General features: G+C 47.8%; 2 protein-coding genes across 2 annotated transcripts in view; one reads left to right on the top strand and one right to left on the bottom strand.

Moving 5' to 3' along the window:
* Positions 1-412: 412 nt before the first annotated feature.
* CUNH6orf120 (chromosome unknown C6orf120 homolog) lies at positions 413-2,534 on the bottom strand. Its single transcript, XM_045865911.3, has 2 exons — positions 2,442-2,534; positions 413-1,239 (listed from the first exon to the last, which is right to left on the bottom strand). The coding sequence occupies exon 2, from the start codon at positions 1,198-1,200 to the stop codon at positions 646-648; it is 555 nt and encodes a 184-aa protein (XP_045721867.1). The 5' UTR covers positions 1,201-1,239; positions 2,442-2,534; the 3' UTR covers positions 413-645.
* Positions 2,535-2,817: 283 nt separating this feature from the next.
* WDR27 (WD repeat domain 27) overlaps positions 2,818-23,356 on the top strand; it is a 33,093-nt gene continuing 12,554 nt past the window's right edge. Inside the window, 2 exon segments of the mRNA XM_064598375.1 lie at positions 2,818-3,483; positions 21,286-21,427. Coding sequence (XP_064454445.1) covers positions 2,884-3,483; positions 21,286-21,427 — 742 coding nt within the window. The 5' untranslated portion in view covers positions 2,818-2,883.

The raw sequence follows: 23,356 nt of genomic DNA, 5'->3' as shown, positions 1-23,356 counted from the left end.
TCTGCATGAAATTTTCCTAGTCTATATTGTTTCTGGCCTATTGTGGGTAGCATAACAGTTATTTTAATGATAGAAGAATTTTAAATAGGTAGCCCAAGGTGATAAATAACAAATGACCTGATGAGATTCGGAACCTGGGTCTGCCAGGAAATCTGTCTGGAGACGGGTGCCCGCTTGACCTGGGGAACAGGCACGGGGCTTTTGCCCCATACCCACGCAAATCCCCAGAAATCATTACATTTCAGACTTGCTTTTAGTAACTCTTCAAAGTCTACACGTTGTAACTGCATTGGTAATCTAACCAGAATACAGTTCTAGCTACCAACCTTTTAATCTGATGCTCTGTTTCGATTTATTTTATATATACCTGGGTTACTGCAATATTTTTAGTCACCTGACAAGCTAATCAAACTGGAGTTTAAACATTTTATTGTGCGTATTCCTTTTACAGGAATTTTGACATTTGGAGGAGAAAAACATGGTTCTTGCTGCTTTCCCTACTTTTCGGGTATATGAGGTAACAAAACTGTATGGCTTTATTTTTCCACCCCCCAGTTAGAAGTAACCAGAATTTCCAGCAGACCAGGGTAGCTGGATTCAGAGAACTGCAATCAACTTCCCAGGTTCCAGAGCATGTTCAGTGAATCAGAACAGGATTTCGAGGACCAGCTTCAGAATACTAATGAGTATGGTCCAGAGCACGGACTCCTCCTCCTGGGGCGCGTCCTCGGGGGCGTGGGCGTGCCTGTGCGCCGGGTCCCTGCCATCGAAGACCGCGACCTCGGCAAACGGGGACTGCTCGATCCTGCGGTCGAAGTACACTTTCATCTCGAACTCGCTCTCATGGTGGGACGGGTGCCCGTAGATGCCGATGCCCACGGGGCGCTGGAAGTGCGCGGGGATGGACACCACGTCCTGGCCGCACGTGACGGACTGGAGCTCGTAGTCGTCGAAGCTCGGGTGCAGGGTGCTGTCCGACACGTACAGGTCCGCGTCTCCCTTCAAGCTCTGCATCCTAAGAACAATCTTGCCCTCGTGATTCAACCTCAAGTAGCTGTAATTCCCGGCTCCTATCTGGCCCTGCACAACGTGCAGGAGGAGCCACTCCTCGGGCACTTCGTCCTCGTCCGAGGGGCTCGCCGCGGACACCACGTGCGAGGCCAGCAGGACCAGCAGCGCGCGCCTCCAGGCGGCGGCCATGCCCGCCGCCCGCCGCTCCCCTGCTGCCCTGCGGACGTCCTGCAGGAGGGCCAGAGGGCATGCTCAGCGCGCCAGCAGCGCCAGGCCGCCGCTCGGGGGCGGGTCCCCGCGGGCCCCCGGAGGAGGAGGAGGAGGAGGAGGAGGAGGAGGAGGAGGAGGAGGAGAGGGAGAGCGGTGCCGGGTGGGAAGGGGGAGGAGAGAAGGGGAGGGGGGAGCGGTGCAGGGAGGGGGAGGAGGAGGACGGGGGGCGGTGCAGGGTGAGAAAAGGGAGGGGCGAGAGGAAGGGGGAGCGGTGCAGGGAGGAGGGGGAGGACGGGGCGGTGCAGGGTGAGAAGGGGGAGGGGAGAGAGGAAGGGGGAGCGGTGCAGGGAGGAGGGGGAGGACGGCGGGCGGTGCAGGGTGAGAAGGGGGAGAGGAGAGAGGAAGGGGGAGCGGTGCAGGGAGGGGGAGGAGGAGGAGGAGGACAGGGGGCGGTGCAGGGTGAGAAGGGGGAGGGGAGAAGGGAAGGGGGAGGGGAGAAGGGAAGGGGGAGCGGTGCAGGGAGGAGGACGGCGGGCGGTGCAGGGTGAGAAGGGGAGGGGAGAAGGGAAGGGGGGAAGGGAGAGAAGAAGGGGGAGCGGTGCAGGGAGGAGGGGGAGGACGGGGCGGTGCAGGGTGAGAAGGGGGAGGGGAGAGAGGAAGGGGGAGCGGTGCAGGGAGGAGGGGGAGGACGGCGGGCGGTGCAGGGTGAGAAGGGGGAGGGGAGAGAGGAAGGGGGAGCGGTGCAGGGAGGGGGAGGAGGAGGAGGACAGGGGGCGGTGCAGGGTGAGAAGGGGGAGGGGAGAAGGGAAGGGGGAGGGGAGAAGGGAAGGGGGAGCGGTGCAGGGAGGAGGACGGCGGGCGGTGCAGGGTGAGAAGGGGAGGGGAGAAGGGAAGGGGGGAGGGGAGAGAAGAAGGGGGAGCGGTGCAGGGAGGAGGGGGAGGACGGGGGCGGTGCAGGGGGAGAAGGGGGAGGGGCGAGAGGAAGGGGGGAGCGGTGCAGGGAGGAGGGGGAGGACGGCGGGCGGCGCGGGGCGAGAAGGGGGAGGGGAGAGGCGGAGCGGAGCAGGGATGGGGCGGGGAGGGCGCGGGGGGAGGCGGGAAGAAAGGGACAGCGGCGGAGAGACCCGGGCAGCCCGAGCGCGAGGCCGAGCGGAGAGGCGGCCCTGGGGGCGACGGCCCTGCCGGAGCGAGGGATCGGGGAGCCCTGGCACCGTACTCACCGCCGCTCCCCGCCGGGCGCCGCGTCTGGACCATCCGGGCCGGGGACGGCCCGCCGCGCCAGAGCAGCCGGAAATGAGGCGGCGCCCGGAAGTGAGGCGCGACCCGGAGGTGGGGCGAAGCCCGGAAGCGGAAGGCCCTCGGCCTCTCGCGGAAACGACGAAAGGGCCGTGGGTGCTAAGGGGCGGTGGCTCGTAACCAGGGCGACAGGGGGCGGGGCGGGGCGCGGGCCCGGCGCTCTCGGAGCTCCCCGGGACGGAACGTGCGCCTCGGGGGCTGTGCGCCCGGTCCCCGCGGGCCCCAGGGGGAGGCCGGCGGCCCGAGACCCGACTCTGGTCAGCGCACCGGTTACCCCTTCTGCCCTCGTAAGAACACGGCGGTTTTTGAAGGGCTCCTAGGAGAGGCTTCCGAACGGACTTGTGTTTCTATTCAGGGTGTTTGTGAATGGGGGGCCTGGTGTGCAGGGGCCCTCCTGGAAGAAAGACTGTGCGTTTTAGGCCCACTGAGGCCCGCTCTTGTGCCGCGGCGGAGGTCCGGGGAGTCCGGCCCCGAGAGCCCGCGGTGCCCCGGCGCCCGCGGTGCCCCGGCGCCCGCGTGTGGGCGCCTGGACTCCGCCGGGTCCCGCGGGACTCGTGGGCGGCCGGGGAGCCGAGGGAGGCCGCGGCAAGCAGGTGTGGCTGCAGCACCGGCGGGCTGAGTCGGACCCCCGCTCTGCGCGTCAGAGAGACGCGACGGGCTTCGAGCGGAGGAGTTTGGCGAGGCTGGGGAAGGCTGGCGCCGGGGCGAGACGCGCGGGTCTTTGGGCTGGTGATGGAGATGGCACCAGCCCGGGCGTCTGCTCGCGCCTGGGCCTGCCCCGCCGACCTGGGCCGACCGCGCGTTGTGTCCCCGGGAAGGCGTGCTGGCCTGGAGCGCAAGGAGAGGCCGTGGTGGCGGGAGACAGCGGGGCCGGTGTTAGGTGACCGAAAAAGGCGATGGCTTTTACAACCACAGCGTCCTGCCGTCGTCGGTGTCTCGTGCTCACCTAACACGTTGGGTACCGAGGTGAGGACGTGACGCCAGTAGTCAGGCCTTCCTCAGTCTGGCTAACAGAAGGGGGCATAGTCTTTTTTTTTTTTTAATTAAAGCAGCTAAATGTAAAGAGTGGTGTTACCTTTGAAAGTATTTAATAATTTAGGAAAGGACTTCAACAAATAGAAATGACTGTCCGATTTGGTGCCGTTCCCACTGCCCACACCTTTGTTACCAGCCTTGCTCATTTTATCCTAGTTCTAGCCTCCGGGTAGCTGGAATTAAGACTTTCTCCTGGTCTGGGTCATGTGGAGAATTTTATGTTTTCTTTTGCTACAAAGTAAACCATCAAGGATACTTTAATTATGGTCCCACTTACCATTTTCTGTGATGAGCTTATCCTCTCGTGAGCATCTTTTTGAGGTGGCAAGCACTCCAACAGCCTTTCAGTGCTTGACCTGTGCCCACAGTGTTGCCAGCTTTTTTGGCTTCCAAGATTCCCATTAGCTACAAGCCATTACTTACTACCGCATTTGATTCACCTGAGGCCTTGTGCTGGACCCAGCCCAGCTTAAACTGGGCTCAGTTTGATCTAGGACCCAATCCAGTTTTTAAGTTGGACCCAGAAACCACCAGCAGTTCCCACTGTGGAATCTGGGCAGAGTGGGGAGAGGATGCGGGGAGGGATTCCAACCAAATGGGCAACTGTGGAAATCCAATGAGAGCAGGAGCTCAGCACAAAGAGAGCTGAGCTCAGAACCGAGAGGAACTCACCCAGGGCCCCCGGAAACAGGGGCAAAGAGAACTCAAGGTGCTTGCAGGGTACCATGCCTGTGTTTCTCTTCGTCCCTGAAGCTGCCAGAGAGCGCTTCATATCCCATCACTGCTGCTAAATCTGTTAAGTCACAAAAACTCAACTGAATAAATTTAAAGATCAAATTGGCTATTTGTCCAGCAGGAGAAAGGAGCTCTGCTGAGCTGTAGGGAAGGAAAGGCTTTTAAAGCTGGAAAGGGTGTGAGAATGACATCGTTAGACAATGTGTTGTTTTAGGCGAGGTCGCCTTCCTCAGGGAATGGAAGGGGTGTGTGGGCCAGACTGTCACACTGGTGCTAACCAGGTAATTACAAATTGAGTGTAAAATGTTACATTCCTGGGGATTGAGACTGCAGTTCGAGTAGGTATTAAGTTTTGGTCTGCTGACGTGGGGTTTAGCACAGTGACTGCATTTTGGTCCTGTTGTCTTTAACAATTCAGATATGTATTGAATACTTATCATGTATCCTCCCCAGGATACAATAGTGAGAAAATAGACACATTTTTTCCTTTCCCAGAGCTAGACGTTAATCAGTTATATACTTTTATGTGTGTGTGTGTGTGTCTGTATACACTTGACCTTTGAACAACATGAGGGTTTGGTGTGCCCCCTTCCCCCATACAGTGAAAAATCTGTGTGTAACGTTTGACTCCCTGAAACCTTAACTACTGATAGCTTACTGTTGAGGAGAAACCTTACCCATTACATAAACAGTTGACTGACACATATTTTGTATGTTATATGTACTGTGTACTGTATTCTTACAATAAGATCAGTTAGAGAAATGATAAAGAAAATACATTTACAGCACTGTACTGTATTGGCTGAAAAAATCTGTGTGTAAGTGGACCTGCACAATTCACACCTGTGTTGTTGAGGGACGAGCAAATTCGAGGAATGAGCTGGGTCACAGGAGGACAATGAATGGGGCTGGGCACATGGGATGGGGATGTGGTGTGGGATGAGCTCCAACAGCTGGGCTGGGCCACGAGTTTGGTCTTTGTCTTCAGAAAGATGGGCAGCTGTTGGCAGCATCTAAGCAGGACATTGCATTCATACCTTGTAGTTCAGTCATTTCTTGATTGTGGGTCCAGAAGGAGCTCTTTAGGGAACTAAATTCCCCTCAGGCTGCTTAGGGACAAATAACAAGGACTGGCCTGGGAACAGGTGCATCTCAGAGAGAACAATTCCTGTAACCCAGCAGCCAGCACCCTATGGGGTAATGGAGCCCAGACAGTGAAGGTGGGACCCCACGTGCAGTGTATATGGCATGAAAATGCCCGGCTGCAAGCCTGTGAAACCTCCACCCGGGTTGGGAATTGGTCTTGAGTAAATGCAGGTGATCACCCCACAGGTCTGAGAGCACGTGGTGTCAGCATCCCAGAGCGCTGTGGACCTCTAGTCATCACTCCCTGCCTCCTTCCCAAAGGTGTTTGAGTCCAGCTGTGCCTGCTGGTAGACCAATGCTGAGCACACACTATTGTATGTATCCTCTTATGAATATACCCTTCTTTCCCCAGGCTGCTGTACATGGACAGTTGGGCTGTTTCCAATTTTAGAATCATGAATAGTGCTGCTTTGAGCATTCTGATAAATGTTCTGTGTTACATGTTTTTTGGTTCATGTGTTCATGGTTCCGTGTGTGCTCAGCAGAGAATTGCCTCTAGGTCTGTTTTTCTGAGTGGTTGTTCCAACTTATATTACTCCTCCCATAGGTTTTGGAAGCTCATCCATACTCAGTGTTCTTTTCTTAGTATTTTTGATTTTAACCATTCTGATGGGTGTATGGTTTTCACTTTTCATTTCAGTTTGTCATTCTCTGGTAAATAATGAGGATAAGCATCTTCTCCAGTTAATTGGCCATTTGGAGATCTTTCATGAAGTGCCTTTTGCATATTTTTCTGTTGGCTTGTCTGTCTTAAGATTTGTATGAATTCTTTGTACGTTCTGGATGTCTTTGTCAGCTTTATGTGTTGCTCATCTTTCCTACTTTGTGGCTTGCATTTTCACTCACTGATTGGTGTCTTTTGAAGAATATAAGTTTTGTATTTGTGGATATTTATTATGGTATTATTGCGGATGAATTTTATTAAAGTTTCTGTCCTCAAACATCTAAATGCTAGTATATACTTAGACAAACATGGATTTTTTTTTTCTCAGTATCTATTCCTTTTCTGGCAATAATACTTGGATTTCCTTGGGTGGCCACTCTTTTCCCTCTCCTGGCCAGGCCCCAGGGGTCACAGTTCCATGACACATGGGGCTGACTTGTCCGCACAGTTTTATCCTTCTGATCACATGGTAAATTCAAGGATGAGAAGTGGCCCACACTGGCCCAAACTCATAGAGAATGTTCAGGGTTTGATAGGAAGAGGTGGTCACTCTTCCCAGTGCACCAGAACATGAGAGAGTGGTGGTGGGAGCTGCTGGCCAGCAAATGGCAACAGAAAGGAGAAACCAGAGCCAAGATCCAGACAGTCACCGCTGAAAGATGGAGAGACCAGGCCTGGCTGGCTCAGGCTGCTGCATGGAGCCCTGCACACACCTTCCAGTTAAAGGCCTGCCCCTCCAGAGACACCCCTTTCTTTCAGGCCCATCAGGCTGAGCTTTCTTTCATTTACACTGGAAAGGCTCTTACTGATATGCAGAGTAAACTGTCACAATGTCTACACTGGGTTCCGCTGAATGTAAGGACTGTCATTGCATTTTATATTCTAATCAGTGCTATTTTGGACACCCTTGAAGAAATGCATTTTGAGAAATGTGCAATGATTTGCTTGTTTTAAGTTTATAGGGCGAAAATTTATGAATCAAAGAATAGGTACTTTTTAAAATACTTTGATATACATTACCAAATAGCCAAAGCTTATGCCCATTTATTCTCTTACCAGCGGAAAAAAGCTGCACATGATATTCTTATTTTATAATTTAGTTAATGCCAAGCTGGTAGATGAAAAATGATATTCTTTTGTCTTATGTTGCTTTTCTTGATTACTAATTGTTTTTTATATGTTTGTTGGGCACTGGTATTAATCCTTTTGTGAATTTATTGCTCCTGTTTATTTTTTTCTTTTTAAAAGTCATTTTATTATTATTTTTTTTCATCATGATACAGGTACTCCTTCATCCCCATCACCTATTTCCCCCATCCCCCAACCTACCTCCCCTCTGGTGACCAGTAGTATGTTCTCTGTGGTTAAAAGTCTGTTTCTTGGTTTGTCTCTCTCTTTCTCTCTCTTTTTTTCCCCCTTTGTTCATCTGTTTTGTTTCTTAAATTCCACCTGAGTGAGATCATATGGTATTTGTCTTTCTTTGACATATTCGCTTAGCATAATACTCTCTAGCTCCATCCATATTGTTGCAAATGGCAAGATTTCATTCTTTTTTATGGCTGAGTAATATTCCAGTGTGTGTATATATCTCATCTTCTATATCCATTCATCAGTCTATGGACACTTGGGCTGCTTCCATTATTTGGCTATTGTTGATAATGCTGCTGTAAACATAGGGGTGCATGTTTCCCTTTGAACTAGTGTTTTTGTATTCTTTAGGGTACATACCCAGTAGTGTGATTATTGGAACATAGGGCAGGATTTATTTATTTATGTATGTATGTATGTATGTATGTATGAATGAGAGAAGGAGAGTGAGAGGAAGAAGCATTCTCCCCACTGAGCCGGGAGCCTAATGTAGGGCTTGATCCTAGGACCTGGAGATCATGACCTAAGCTGAAGGCAGACGCTTAACCATCTGAGCCACCCAGTCGCCCCTCTTCTGCCCATTTTTAATTGGATTATTCATTTTTGGGGGTGTTGAGTTAAAAAAGTTCTTTCTAGATCTTGGATACCAGCCCTTTATCTGTAATGTCATTTGCAAATATCCTCTCCCATTCTGTGGGTTGCCTCCTAGTTTTGTTGACTGTTTCCTTTGCTGTGCAAATGTGTTTTATCTTGATGAAGTCCCAATAGTTCATTTTTGCTTTTCTTTCCCTTGCCTTTAAAGACGTGTCTAGCAAGAAGTTGCTGCAGCTGAGGTCACGGAGGTTACTGCCTCTGTTCTCTAGGATTCTGATGGATTCCTGTCTCACATTTAGGTCTTTCATCCATTTTGAGTTTATCTTGTGGTCCAGTTTCATTCTTCTGCATGTGGCTCTCCAATTTTCCCAACACCATTTATTGGAGAGACTGTCTTTTTTCCATTGGATACTCTATCCTGCTTTGTCAAAGATTAGTTGGCTGTAGAGTTGAGGGTCCATTTCTGGGCTCTCTATTCTGTTCCACTGATCTATGTGTCTGATTTTGTGCCAGTACCATACTGTCTTGATGATGACAGCTTTGTAATAGAGCTGGAAGTCCGGAATTGTGATGCCGCCAGCTTTGCTTTTCTTTTTCAACATTCCTCTGGCTATTTGGGGTCTTTTCTGGTTCCATACAAATTTTAGGATTATTTGTTCTAGCCCTGTGAAAAATGCTGTTGGTATTTTGATAGGGATTTCATTAAATGTGTGAATTGCTTTGGGTAGTATAGACATTTTAACAATATTTGTTTTTCTAGTCTATGAGCATGGAATGTTTTCCATTTCTTTGTGTCATCTTCAGTTTCTTTCATAAGTGTTTTATAGTTTTTAGAGTACAGATCTTTTACCTCTTTGGTTAGGTTTATTCCTAGATATTTTATTGTTTTTGATGCAGTTATAAATGGGATTGTTTTCTTAATTTCTCTTCCGGCTGCTTCATTATTAGTAGATAGGAATGCAATGGATTTCTGTATATTGATTTTGTATCTTGCAACCTTAGTGAATTCATTTGTCATTTCTAGCAGTTTTTTGGTGGAGTCTTTAGGGCTTTCTATATACCGTATCGTGTCATCTGCAAAGAGTGAGAGTTTCACCTCTTTCTTAGCAGTTTGGATGCCTTTTATTCCTTCCTCTTGTCTGATTGCTGTGGCTATGCGTCCCGTCCTGTGTTGGATAAAACCAATGAGAGTGGACATTCCTGTCAGAGTCCTGACCTTAGGAGAAAGGCTCTTAGTTTTTCCCTGTTGAGGATGATGTTTATTGTGCATTTTTATTGCTCCTCTGTAGTTTGTATTTTTTTTCTATTGAGGTTTTAAGCTTTCTCTCATATATTTGTTACAGCTCTCTAAATATTAAGGATGTTAGTTCTTTCCGTTATTTTTGCAGATTTTTCTCTGGTTTTTGTTTTTAAATTGTTAATAGTACTTTGTAACCTGTAAGGCATCTGAAATTTAATTGTTTTTGGTATTATTTCCCAAATGGTTATCTAGCTGTCCCTGACCAATTAGAACAATGTGTTTCACATAGCTGAAGGTCATACTCCTTCCTCCTCTACCCCGTTACTCTTCAGTTCTGTCCAGAGATTCCTGCCTCGGCACGGATTTCCAGCAGCCTGTGGGTGGAAGTCATTTGGGATGGCCGGCAGCTCAGAGCTCTAGGGGTAACTTACCTGTGTCCAGGTAACGGCCAGCAGGACAGCACACGTTTTGTGCGGAGGGGTTAGATGTCCTCTGTCTGCGGGCAGCTCCGCGCACGGTCACCAGCAGAGGCCGGTGGGTGTCGGTACACTTGCCAGGCCACTTCGAGCAGCAGTGAGTGGCTGAGCAGGCGGCTCATGCAAAGCTGTTTGCTTGTGAAGCCACTGGCCCTGCACAGGTTCCCTGCGCTGCTGCTGCTTTCTTAGGTGGGTGGAGCTGTGAGGTCACCTGTGGCCCCGCTCTGGGTATGCCCTGGCAGAGGTGCCAGGAATGAGGAGTCAGAAATGGGGAGTTTCACCACTTACTGACACCTCCTATGTTTCCACCTGTAAAATGGAACAAACATTTAACAAACAACTTTAAAGAGTTGTTGTAAGTATTGAATGATATAATGTATTTATTGATATACCCAAATCTGCATGTTAATATGTATGAAAATGATTTTTAAATTGTAAATTGGTGTACAGATTCTATTCTTTGCAAATCATGGTGCTGAATGTTATAGGAATTAGAGAAGAGATTAAGACAGTTCTTGGTGCATATAAGTTTACGTTGAAGGAATAAAACAAGATTTAATCACAGTTTGATGGGTGGATTCTTTTTTTATTTTTTTAAATTTTTATATGTCTTCTAGTTCTCACGAAAATGTAAGAATTTTACTCAAAGTAGTGCTTTTTTCTTTTAAAAATATTTTTTATTCAAGTGTAATTAGCATACAGTGTTATGTTAGTTTCAGGTGTACAATATAATGATTCAACATTTCTATACATTCCTCAGTGCTCATCAGGATAAGTGTGCCCTTGATCCTCTTCATCTGTTTCCCCCAATCCCCCAGCCACCTCCCCCACAACCACCAGTTTCTTCTCTGTATTTAAGAGTGTTTTTTTTGGGGGGGGGGGGTCTCTTTTTTTTCTTAATTTGTTTTTTTCACATATGAGTGAAATCATATATCAGTCTTTCTCTGACTGACTTATTTCACTTAGCATAATACCCTCCAGTTCCATCCACATTGTTGCAAATGGCAAGATTTCATTCTTTCTGATGGCTGAGTAGTATGCCATTTACATATATATACCACATCTTCCTTATCTATTCAATGGGTAGATTCTTAAAATTTTTTAAACAATTATAGTTTTTGATATATTCTTTCATGTTTCTTACAATATTTTATGTTTCGGGAAGTACTTGCAGGGGCCACACAGTGATTTCATTGTGTCCGTCTGGGACACTCCCCTCATCACCAACTACATGCTGGCCACGGTGCTAGGCACTGGATCCTTTAAAATGGTAAAACCTACAAAGCAAATCATGGTAGCTTTAAAACATTCAGCTATTTTTTATATGAAACTCCCTGCCATGTCTTGGCAGTTGCAAGAATAATAAGTAAAACCGAATTCATGAATTGGAGAAGATTGTGCATTAAAATATTCAAAATGCTTTTATTTTTTCTCCAGATTGTTGCAGAATTTTCAAGTCTATAAAAATTGCCTCTTATTTGTTATAACAGAGAACGTTTGTTTTGTGGGAGATGATGGAGCGAAAGTCCTCTGACTGTATTTTGAGAACTTTATCACTTAATCTCTCTGCTTGCCTGGTATCTTGGCCTTACAGATGCTAAAATAAGGGTTTCTAGTCAGGTCTTCTACTGGAATGCTTACTGACTTCTCTTCTGGGTTGTTTTCCAATAGAATAGCCTGGGTAGATATTTTTGTTGGTCTCCTTTGTCTTGTTCAATCGTGACTACTGCACCTGAGCTGGAAAGTGATTATGGCCGACTGCCCAGCGCCCGGGTGCTGCGTACTGCGGGGCCCAACCCTCTGTCAGGTGGCCCGGAGGCTTTACGCGGGATGCCACCTGCTCAGCTGGAAAGCCCCCAGTGAGCTTTCCCCGTCTGTGGTCCTGGAAACTTGGGCCGTCTGAGCCGGCATCACGCAGCTGGTTTGCAGCCCAGGGCCCTGACCCCAGCCTCCCTCCCATTCTGCCTCTGAAGGGGTCACCTGGGTCAGGGTGTGTGAAGGCCAAGGAGGTGGTAGGGGCACACAGAGGGCGTCTGTGGCTCAGCTGAGACCTGAAGGGGGAGCAGCCGGCAAGTGGAGAGCTTGAGGAACCTTCAACAGGAGAGACATTCGAGGGGAGAAAAAGCAGCTCTATTCTCAGAGCTAGGAGCAAGCCAGCATGATGGGTGTGGAGGGAGCCTCTGTGTTTAAGTTGAGATTTGCTGGCCTTGAGGGTCCCAGTGCTGCCGGGCCCAGGGGAGGCTGCCCTTCAGGAGTGAGAGGTGTGGGCAGTCTGTGGCATCCTCACCGCTGTCAGGGGTTGGGGGGGGGGGTCTAGATTGTTTTGTACATTTGCATGATCTTTCTTTTGGGTATTGGGGGCCAAAGTCCTCTTGAAGAAGGACGGGGCTAGGTATAGATTGGATATGAGGGGCACAGGAAAGGACAGGATTGACATTCATGTAGGCCTTTGTCCCTGGAAACTAGACCATGGTTGTGCCATGAAGAGAGATCTGGAGATAGAAAGGATCGAACTGAGAGTCATCTGCTCTCCAGGCTCCCTGAGCCAGAGCCCCTGTGTGTGGAGCTGGGGACTTGGCCCTCTCTCTTGCCTACCCCAGTCCCTCTTGATCCTGACCACCTTGCCCATTGCTGCCAGATTGAAATGTGCATTTTCCTAAATAGCTTTGTTCAGCAACCTTCAATAGCCCTCCAATTATGAACTGAGCTTAAGTGGAAGCCCTTCTGTTTGGTCCGTTGCTGAGCACTACAGGCTGTCCCCACTGGACGATGACTTTTTCTCCCTCTTCTAACCTCATCCCATCTCTGCTGGTCAGTGCCACCTGGTCTTCTTCTGTCTGGACCACCCCTTTCCCTATGAAGCCTGCATGTGAACCATGGTTAGGTCATCTGAGTCCACTCGACCAGCATGGTGGACCAGAGAGTTAAACCCTTTGCTCACGACTGTGTCAGCAAATTCTGTGGATGAGCTTTTCAGGTCTAGTGCCTGGAGTGAGGCGTGAGGAAGAGCAGAATCGGGATGACTTGAGGGCTACGTGTATATAAAGACATAACATGGGTGAGGTCATTAACTGTGAAGCGGGACAGAGGTCTGAAGCAGTTTTTATTTTTGTCAATGTTTCATTCATTTATGCTTTTGTAAGATGGAGTCAGTGAGTCAGTGATTGTATAGCCTGAGGTAATTGGTTTTAATGACACAATGCTGTGAAACAGTGGAACAAACCCAAGGTAAGCAGCAGGAGAGCTAGATTAATATTGTACTTTCCCACCAGTTCGCTTGGAAAACGTGGAAAATGATTCTGTATCTCAGAGTCACTGATAGTAGCGATCGAGGTCCGTAGTAACTCTGTGTTCAGTCCTCGGAGCTGGTGCGGGGTGCTGGGCTCGTGCATCGCGGGCCGGCCTCGCCCCCGCCGCGGGGAGGTGCTCTTCTGTCCGCTGTGCCGCCCCACGTGGAAGCACAGTCCGCAGCTCTGAGCGGCGTGCCGGGTGGGAGGAGGCGCCGCGCGCCAGGGTCTGTTGAATCCAAGCCGCGGTCGAGTGGGCGGCTGTGCGCGCGCGCGCGCTTGGGTCGGGGGGCGCTCGGGGCTCTGAGTACGGTCTTCCCCCTCGTCTTGGGAGCGGGCAGGGCGAGGGGCGAGTGGCGTGACTTCCGTGTGTGCGACGCGCTCGTCGTGCCGGGATTAAGTGTCATGCCGTGGTGGTCTTCCGCGCACCGTGCGTTCGGGCCGGAGATGCAGACCCGCGGGGGACTCCCGGCTCTGACGCTGGTTTCGGCGACCTGGTCCCGGAAAAGCGCCCGTGGCCTCGGGGGAGCCCGCGCCGGGTGCCCAGCGAGCCGGGCGCGGCCAGTGCTGCGCTTTCCCCTTAGACGGGCAGGCGCTGCGCGCCGGAGCGCGGACGGACGAGCCTTCCTACCGGCCCTTCGGACGTGCCGCGCGTTTTCCCTTAGGCCGGAGGACGCAGCCTTGGCGTCCCTGCCCCTCTCCGAGGCGGTGTGGCCGAAACTGCCCCCTGGGGCCGCCCGTGCCGAGCACGGCACAAGCAAACACCGCCAACGCCGCGGTTCTGCGAGATGCCCTGCCTGCAGTCGCCTTCTCGAAAAGAAGTCCTTCCTCAATAGGAACAGGCCCGAAGAGGTTCCTGTTAACACAATCAGGCGAAGTCCAGTTTCTGTAGATTTGAACCGTAACACATTTAAGGACGTTTACTACATTTATTGCAGAGTCTTTTACATCGAACTGACAGTTTTAGAGACATTAGTTTTCGTTCAAAAGTTATTTCATGACGAGTGTAATGATCTGAATGCTCTTCAAAACAGGTTTCACTGTACAAAACGGAAAAAGTAAATTCTGTCAGCATTTTTAGTGTTGGGATCATTTGTATGTTTATTTTGGGCTTCAGCAGTTTAGGACCAGTGATGACAGCGCGTGGGGCCAATCTGTGTTTGCCTGAAAGTTTCTTTAATTTCGATGTTATTGGCACTCACTTAACCAGTAGTAGGAGCTGTTCATCATCGTTAAAGAGAAGTCTATGGTTACATCTTTCCCCGTCGAGTTACGAGAGGTTTTACTATGTTTCTTCAACACGACTTAACACCGATGCATGCGCTCCTGCATTCCGACGTCCAGCTTGATCTCTCTCACTGTTTTGGTGAAGTGTGAGATACTTAGAAAAGTGTGTCCCAGATATTGAGTGCCATCGTTTGATTATGATGAAGTGAACACAGCTGGGTACGCGTCATCTGGGCTCTGCTCTGTCCCAGCCTGTGCTCCCTTCCTTTCTCCCCAGAGTTGGCACACCTTCAGCTCCTGGTGCCGTGTGCTAGTGTTGCTCGCGCTTGAACTCTGTGAGTGGGGTTGTGCCTGATGCCGGTTTCTGTGACTCACCAGGATGTCTGTGGGGTTCATCCACATGGTTCATTTCCATCCCTGCACCGTATCCCGTTGCAGGGACAGACCACACTTAACCCTCCCTATTCTTGGGGAGATTTGTTCTGTTTCCATATTTTGACTGCTACAGGCATTCCTTGGTATGTTTTTGGTACACATGTGTGTACAACTGCTGAGCCGTAGGGAGTGTGTATATTCAGGTTGGTAGATAAGGCCAAGAAGACTTGCAGAGTGGTTGTAGTGGTCTGTACTTCTTCAAAGGCCGTGTAAGAGTTCCACTTGATCTGCATCCTCACCTGTACTTGGTTCTTTTAGTCTGAGGCCTTCTGGTGTGTGTAGGGGTGCTTGTTTGTGATGTGCAATTCTCTGCTGATTAGTGAGGTTTAACCCCTGTTTACAAATGTATTGGCCATTTGGACCTTCTCTTTTGTGATATGTGTTCAATGCTGTGCTGTTTTTTCTGACAGATTATCTGTCTCTTTCCTATGGATGTGAAGGAGTTCTTTATGTATTCTATTTTTTTTTTAAGATTTTATTTATTTGAGAGAGAGAGCGAAAGAGCACAAGAGGGGGGAGTGAGAGAGGGAGAAGCAGACTCCCCGCTGAGCAGGGAGCCCGATGCGGGACTCGATCCCGGGACTCCAGGATCATGACCTGAGCCGAAGGCAGTCACTTAACCAACTGAGCCACCCAGGCGCCCAGGAGTTCTTTATGTATTCTAAATAAGAGCTTTCGTTAGTTTGCATTTTCTGGAGTTTGATGCCAATGGAATCAGACAGTGCTTATTCTTTGTGTCTGTTTGGCTTCTTTCACTCCGAATACTCATTTTAGAAGTTATCTGCATTGTTCATGTATCAATGGTGTATTCTTTTTCAACATTGAGTAGTATCCCATTGTGTGAATGTACTATAATTTGTGTATCCATTTTCCTGTTGGTGAACATTCAGGTTATTTTCACTTTTGACTACTGTGGATAAAATGCTATGAGTATTTGCAGATCTTTGTTTTATAAATGTCAGTTAGGTCACATTGCTTGATAGTGTTCTTCACATCTTCCATTCATGGCCCCATGTCTGTCAGTTATCAAGAGACGCATATTGGAATCTGTGACTCTGCATGTGAATTTGCCTGTTTCTCCTCTATCAGTTTTGCTCCATATATTTTGAAACTCCATTATTAAGCACATAAATGTTTGGTATCTTTATGTTCTGTTGGTGATTGACTCTGTGAATGTACAAAGTAACATTTCTTTATCCCTGGTAATATTTCTTGCTCTGAAATTTTGGCTACATTTTTCTTTTTAGGGGCTACTTTTTACCTTTTTTTAAAATTTTAAGACTTCATTATTCTTTTATTTTTATTTTTTAAAGATTACTTATTTATTTATTTGGAGAGAGAGCAGAATGAGCAAGAGACAACATGAATCGAGTGGGGAGGGGCAGAGGCAGAGGGAGAAGCAGGCTCCCCCCGAGCAGTGAGCCCAATGTGGGACTTGATCCCAGGACCCTGAACTGAAGGCAGACGCTTCACTGACTGAGCCACCCAGGGGCCCCAAAACTTCATTAATTCTGTAAAAGCAGTTTTAGGTTCGCAGCAAAATTGAGAGGATGGTATGAGATTTCCTGTATGCCCCCTGTGCTCCTGCGACACACAGCCTCCCCCACCCAACACGCTGTACCACAGTCGTGCATTTGTTGCAGCTGACGAAGCTGCGCTGACACGTCATCGTTGCCCAGACTTCATAGGTCCTTCAGGGTCACTCCTGGTGTGCATTCTGTGGGTTTAGACAAATGTAGAATGACAGGTGTCCACTATTACCATATCAGTCCGAGAATTTTCACTGCCCTAAAATCCTGTGCTCTGCCCCCTTAACCCCCCCTCCCCCAACCCCAACCCTGGCAACAGCTGACTTTTCACTGTCCCCACAGCTCTGCCTTTTCCACAGGGTCATGTAGGTGGGATCCCACACAGGTAGGATCACATGTAGGTGGGATCACTTAGTGATATGCATGGAAGTTTCCTCTATGTCTTTTCATGGTTTGATGGCTCATTTCTTTTTAACACTGAACAATATCCCATTGTCTGCATGCAGCAAGTTTATCTATTTACCTACTGCTTCCAAGTTTTGGCAATTATGAGTAAAACTGCTATAAACATTCATGTGCAGGTTTTTGAGTGGACATACATTTTCAGCTCCTTTGGGTAAATACTGAGGAGCATGATTGCTGGATCATATGTTGAAAGAATATTTATTTTTGTAAGAAACTGCCAAACTGTCTGCACCATTTTGTATTCCCACCAGCCGTGAATGAGAATTCCTGCTGCTCCACATCCATATCGGCATTTGGACTTGTCAGTGTTCTGGATTTTGTCACTCTAGTGGGTGTGCAGTGGTATCATTGTTGTCTTCATCTGTATTTCCTTGATGACTGATGATGTGGAGTTTGCTCACCTGTCATCTTATGTCTTCTGTAGTGAGGTGTCTGTGATGGTCTCTGGCTCCTTTTTTTTTTTTTTTTTAAGATTTTATTTATTTATTTGACAGAGAGAGGCACAGCGAGAGAGGGAACACAAGCAGGGGGAGTGAGAGAGGGAGAAGCAGGCTTCCCGCCGAGCAGGGAGCCCGATGCGGGGCTTGATCCCAGGACCCTGGGATCATGACCTGAGCCGAAGGCAGATGCTTAACGACTGAGCCACCCAGGTGCCCTCTGGCTCCTTTTTTAACTTGGTTATTTTCTTATTGCTGCCCTTTAAGAGCTCTTTGTTTATTTTTGGAAATAGTCCTCTATCAGATATGTTTTATGCAAATACTTTCTCCCAATCTGTGATTTGTCTCCTCATTCTCTTGACGGTGTCTTTGATGGAACAGAAATTTTTAATTTTAATGGAAATCCAGGCTATCAATTCTTACTTTCATGGATCATGCCTTTGGTGTCTTATCTGAAAAGTCATCACCAAACTTAAGTCATCTAGATTTTCTCCCATGTTATTTTTAAGGGGTTTATAGTTTTCTCCATTGTATCACCTTTGTTCCTTAGTGAAAGTTCATTTGACTGTTTTGGGCTCTGTCTTTTCTCCCATTGATCTGTTTGTCCTTTCTTTTGCCATTACTGTACAATCTTGATTAATGTAGCTTCATAATAAGTCTTGGAGGCAGGTAGTGTCAGTCTTCCAACTTTGTTGTTGTTCTTTAGTATTGTGTAGCCATTCTGGGTCTTTTGCCTCTGTATACATTTTAAAATTAGTTTGTTGATTTTGATTGGGATTGGATTAAATCTATAGACCAAGTTGGGAAGAACTGACATCTTGACAATATTGAGTCTTTCTATCCATGAACATGGGATATCTCTCCATTCATTTACTTTTATTTCTTTCAACACTTTTATTTTTCCTCATAGAGATCTTACATAATTTTTTTTTCAGAGAGAAAGTGAGCATGTGTGAGTGGGGGGTGCAGAGGGAGAGGGAGAGAGAGGATCTTAAGGAGATTCCATGCCCAGCATGGAGCCCAACACAGGGCTTGATCTCATGACCATAATCTGAGCCAAAATTGAGTCAGGCACTTAACCGACTGAGCCACCCAGGCACCCCAGAGATCTTATACAATTTTGTTAGATACGTACCTAAGCATTTCACTTGTTTGAGTGCTAATGTCAATGGTAATGTGTTTTTAATTTCAAAATCCACTTACTAATTTTTAGATGATCATGTCACCCATGAACAAAGACAGTTTTATTTCTATTTTCTCAGTCACTATACCTTCTTTTCCTTTTATTGTGTTATCATATTAGCTAAGACTCCCAGTGTAATGTTGACAAGAGTGGTGAGAGGGGACGTCCTCATCCTTATCTTGTTTCTAATCTTGTTGGGAAAGCTTGTAGTTTCTTACCACTTCATACATTAGCTTTTGGTATTTTGTAGATACTCTTTTTTAGGTTGAGGAAGTTCCCCTCATTCCTAGTATACTGATAGTTTTTATCATGAATTGCTATTGGATTTTGTCAAATGCTTTCTTCTACTTTTTTTTTTTTTGTAAATGAACTGTACTGTGAAGCAGCTACTATTGCTATTTATTTGTTTATTTGTTTATTAGAATGCAAGCACATGTGAGTGGGGGGTGGGAGCAGAGGGAGAGGGAGGGAGAGAGAGAATCTTAAAGCAGGCTCCAGGCCCAGCATGGAGCCTGACATAGGACTCAATCTCATGATTCTGAGACCATGACCCGAACCAAAATCGAGTTGGATGCTTCACTGAGCCACCCAGGCACCCCAACACTTTTTGATATTTTCATGTGATTTTTCTTTTTTAACCTATTGATGTGATGGATTAACTGAGTTTCAAATGTTCAACCAGCCTTGCATACTTGGAATAAATCTCCAAATTCTACTTGGTCATGATGTATACTTTTTTAATACATTGTATGGTTTGATTTGCTGATATTTTGAATATTTTGTTGAGTTTTGCATCTATGTTCATGAAGGATACTTGTTTTTAATTTTCTTTTTTTGTGATGTCTTTGTCTGGTTTTGATATTAGGGTAATCCTGGTCTTATAGAATGAGTAAGGAAATATTTCCTCTGCTTCTTCTGAAAGTAGTGTTTCCCTCTGTTATCTTTCTTCAGTCTTCTGAAAGAGATTTTAGAGAATTAGTAAAATCTCTTCCTTAAATATTGAGCAGTGGATCCATCATGGCCTGGTGCTTTCTGTTTTGGAAGGTTATTAATTATTGATTTTTTTATACCCCTATTTAACTTTTTGAACATATGGAATAGAATTATAATGACTGTTTTAATGTCCTTATCTAGTAATTCAGCAATCTGGATCAGTTCTGGTTTGGTTTCAAGGCCATCTGGATGATCTGTGGGTGGGTGTTTTCCATGGTTATAGATTTCCCTTGTTTTTGACTGAATGGTCTTGACTCCTTGAATGATTGACTGCCGGACATTATGTGTGAAAAAATGCAGAACTAGTTTGGGGCTCTGGATGATCTTAACTTCTTGCAGAGAGAATTTATGCTTGCTTCTCATAGCTGGCTGGCTGAGGGCACTGGCAATCCCAGGTCACTCTAATCCAATCGGGGATTATGAGAACTCAAAGGTGGGCTTGTGAGCACTCTTCTGCTGCCTGTTCGTCTTCCCTCCTTGGGCCTGGCCCTTTGGGTCACTACTCTAGGCCTGGGCATTTGGTAACATGCCCTTCCCTCCCACCTTAGTAGGTGGTATGTCTTTTTTAAAGCAGAAATTTATTAAAATTCATCTGTAGTGTTTTAAAGGAAAAAAAAATGCATGGAATTCTCAACCTTAAGTCCACTGGCTCTATTCTCAGAAGTACTTTGTCAGGCAGTGGAATTCTTTGCCCTTTTCCCAATAAGGTAGTTCTGTTTGTGCCTGAAAATGATGCATTTAATTACACCATTTTTGTGCTCCTAGTCCCGTAAGTATCTCAGGTTTCAACTGCCTTTACTGGAATTGTCAGAAAGCTGCCATTCAACAGGAGTCTTCATGGGTGAATGGCCTCCCATGTTGGGTTCCTTCTCGGTTTCCTTCTTCTCCGTTCTTAATTCTTTGTTGCTTTCATTGCTTTCTGATGCCTTAAAAGTGTGTCTGTATGTTCTTGGCAAATTTTTCCCCGCTTTCTTGTCGTTCTCATCAGGAGCTTGGTACAGATGAACTGGCCGCCATGACCAGAGACAGAGCTCTCGTCATTCTCGTGTTTGAGTGATGGCTCTTCTGTCAAAGTGCCTACTGTCTGCTGACTGTCAGCTCAAAAGTACCTCACTCAACACAGCCCAGACAAACTATGTTCTTTCCTGATTCCGTTCCCCCTTTCTTATGCCACCATTCACCTAGGGTTTCAACCTGGAACACTGATTATCTTTGCTTCTGTCCCTTCCCCCATCTCTCAATGCCCACTGGTCACAGAGTCTTTGGTTCTCTGTCTCCTCCCATCTCCATCTGTGCCGCCCTCATTCAGGTCTTTACTGTACTTGCTTTGGGATGTTTGGTCCCTCTGTGTCCCCATTGTGGTCCCTCTTCTGTACTTGCAGCAGTGTTACAAGTCTGAAAACGAGTTTGGTCATAGATTCTTCTGCTTGTACCTTTTCGGATGGCTTCCCGTTTCCTAGCGCACTATCAGAACTCCATACACAGCGCTCAGCCTTCCTGTAACTTCACTGTGTTCCTTGCTTGCACCAGCAGCCTCTGACATGTGCCTTGTCTCCCAACCACCCGAATCGCCCCTCCTCTTGGGGATTCCTCGTCATTGCCTTACCCTTCAATGTCCAGCACAGCCATTATTCTTCTGGCACGTAGCAGGACGCAATACATATTTGCTTAATTAATAACAAATGAGTAAGTGGAAGAGTGAGGTGACCTGCATCATTTTACTAGTGTGATTCTTAATGTTGGGTAACCATGAAATGGTTCACTTGAGAGAATAACTGAGTAGTACATTAACAGGAATTTTAATAAATGAATTATAAATGAATATATGAAATAAATATATTTGAAAAATTTCAGTCCATTTGATTTCTTGGGTTTGAGATTATGCTGTTATGCTTTTTTATTCTTTAAATATTATCTGTAGTTCATGATAGTTTTGTTTCTATTAACTCTTCAGCCTCTGACCCTAAGAGGACACCATGAGCCAATTACTGCTGTGGCATTTGGAAATGCAGCGAGTCCACTTCTCATCTGTTCTGCATCACGAGATTATGTTATAATGTGGACTCTAGATGAATGCAGACAGAAAGCACTTCAAGGTAAATGAACAGTTAAAATATATTTAAGTAAATGTACAAAGGGAATAACTCACCCTTAAATAGACTTGGTTACATAAGGGGACTTGGGAGAATTTTTCACTCCTTTAACCTTGAAACCAGATAGATGTCCAAGCTGGATGTTCTTTGGGGGAAGGATACCTTATATTCAGATCTACTGACCTTTGCTGTGTGTGAAGCTGACATGATAGGCTCATTAGTTTTAATATTATGTGTTTTGTCATTTTGATGAAACCTGTGATTTTTGTGGAACTCTGGAAACATGTAGGCAAGTGGAAATATTCTTTCCTTACAGACGGTGAGGGGAGGCAAACATGCATCGGACAGGCAAGTGAGTGGTTATGAGTTGTGGGGAGCACAGTGGAGAGGGCAGGCGAGGGGTCGATGGAGGCTGTGGGCAGGATGCACTTCCATGCTGTCAGCTCTGGGGAGGTGACTTTTGAGCTGGAGGATGAGGAGGAGCTGGGTGGAAGGGCTGGTGCTGGACAGTGGCCCTGTGCTGGGTGTGTGCGCGGGCCGTCTGCCTCAAGAACTCAGCCTGCCGGCCGAGCTGAGGAGGAGTCCCCAGGGTGGGAGCATGGTGATGTTGGAGAGTTTCATCAGATGAAGGTGGGAAGCGAGGCGAGGGCCACATTGAGGAGTGTGAGCTCTTTGTAATTGGCTACGCTGAGCATTCGTAGGATTGCTCCGGAAAACTGGTGTGAAGGGATCTTAGGCAGCAGCACATGGAAGAGTTTACACCTCACTCAGTGTCAGGACAGCACACGCACACACACGTGGACACGCGTGCACAGCACACACGTATGCGTCTAGCAGCGCACGCGTGTGGTGTATGCCCTCGTGTGTATATAGCGCGCACACTGCCCACATACACTCCGCGCGTGCGTGCACACGGACACAGACACACACATGTCCGTATGCACAGTAAACCACATGTTCGTTTCCTGCTCCCCGCGAAGGTTTTTGTAAATAAGCAGCCTTCCCTGTGGGAAGGGGCTGCAACCTTCTGAGCCTCAGGGGCCTCTCTGCCCCTATGAGGATGGGGTAGAGAGGACTCGTGTGCACTTGGACGCATGTGGTCTAGTCCATGGGCGGGTTGAAGCTGGCCCCGAGGCACAGTCTGGCGCCCCTGTGGGGCTCAGCGTTCTGTTCCCCAGAGCTCCAGCAGTGGGACTGCAGAAGGCTCCAGGGGAGCCGCAGGGGCCTGGGCCGGACGTAGCACCGCCCGGCTTGGTTTCCGTGCCCTAGGTGGGCAGGTGTGCTGGATTGTGGCGCCTTCGTGTCCAATATGATTGTGTTTGCACTTGGACTGGAAAATGGACTGTGACCCGGGGCTGTCGTTCCTCACTTGTCCCCAGTCTCCTTTGCTGGCTCCATGTCATTCTCCCACCTTTCACACTGGGATATGGGCTTGTTTTCTTTCCCCTCAAAAACCACTCCTTTGGTGATGACCCCAGGCTCCGACAGCTGCCACGTCTGGTCTCACTGAGTCCTCCCTCCCGACTGTGGTCTCACGTGTGAACTGCACCTGGACGTCTCCACGCGCATGTCTGATAGCACTTCAGGTTTACCTGTCCTGGTCGTGTTTCCCCCACCTGCCTCCCACCTCCCCACAGCAGCTCAGGTCAGAAACCATAGCACTGTGCTTCAGCCTCCCTCCACACCTCCACATCCAACCGACCCCAGGTTCTGTCTGCTTTCCCTGCAAAATGGAACCAAACTCTGGACGCTCCTCACACCTGTCTTCACTGTTGCCCTGCAGTCCAGGCCGCTGGGATCACTCAGCAGGGTAATTGCATTGGCTCCTCCTGCTCACCTTGCCCAGTGCTCTGCTCTCAACTCAACAGCCAGCGGTCCCTGGAAAATTGGAGTCTGAGTATGCTACCCTTCTGCCCAAAACCCTCCAGTGCC

Source organism: Mirounga angustirostris, unplaced genomic scaffold (genome assembly GCF_029215605.1).
Source record: "Mirounga angustirostris isolate CCGP_5_RB_7025 unplaced genomic scaffold, mMirAng1.0.hap1 SCAF_8, whole genome shotgun sequence".
NCBI classification, from domain to species: Eukaryota; Metazoa; Chordata; class Mammalia; order Carnivora; family Phocidae; genus Mirounga; species Mirounga angustirostris.
This window is presented reverse-complemented; position numbering and strand designations above follow the sequence as displayed.

Excerpts from the sequence above, each read along its gene's own strand:
- CUNH6orf120 (XM_045865911.3), bottom strand. The coding sequence starts at position 1,200 with ATGGCCGCCGCCTGGAGGCGCGCGCTGCTGGTCCTGCTGGCCTCGCAC.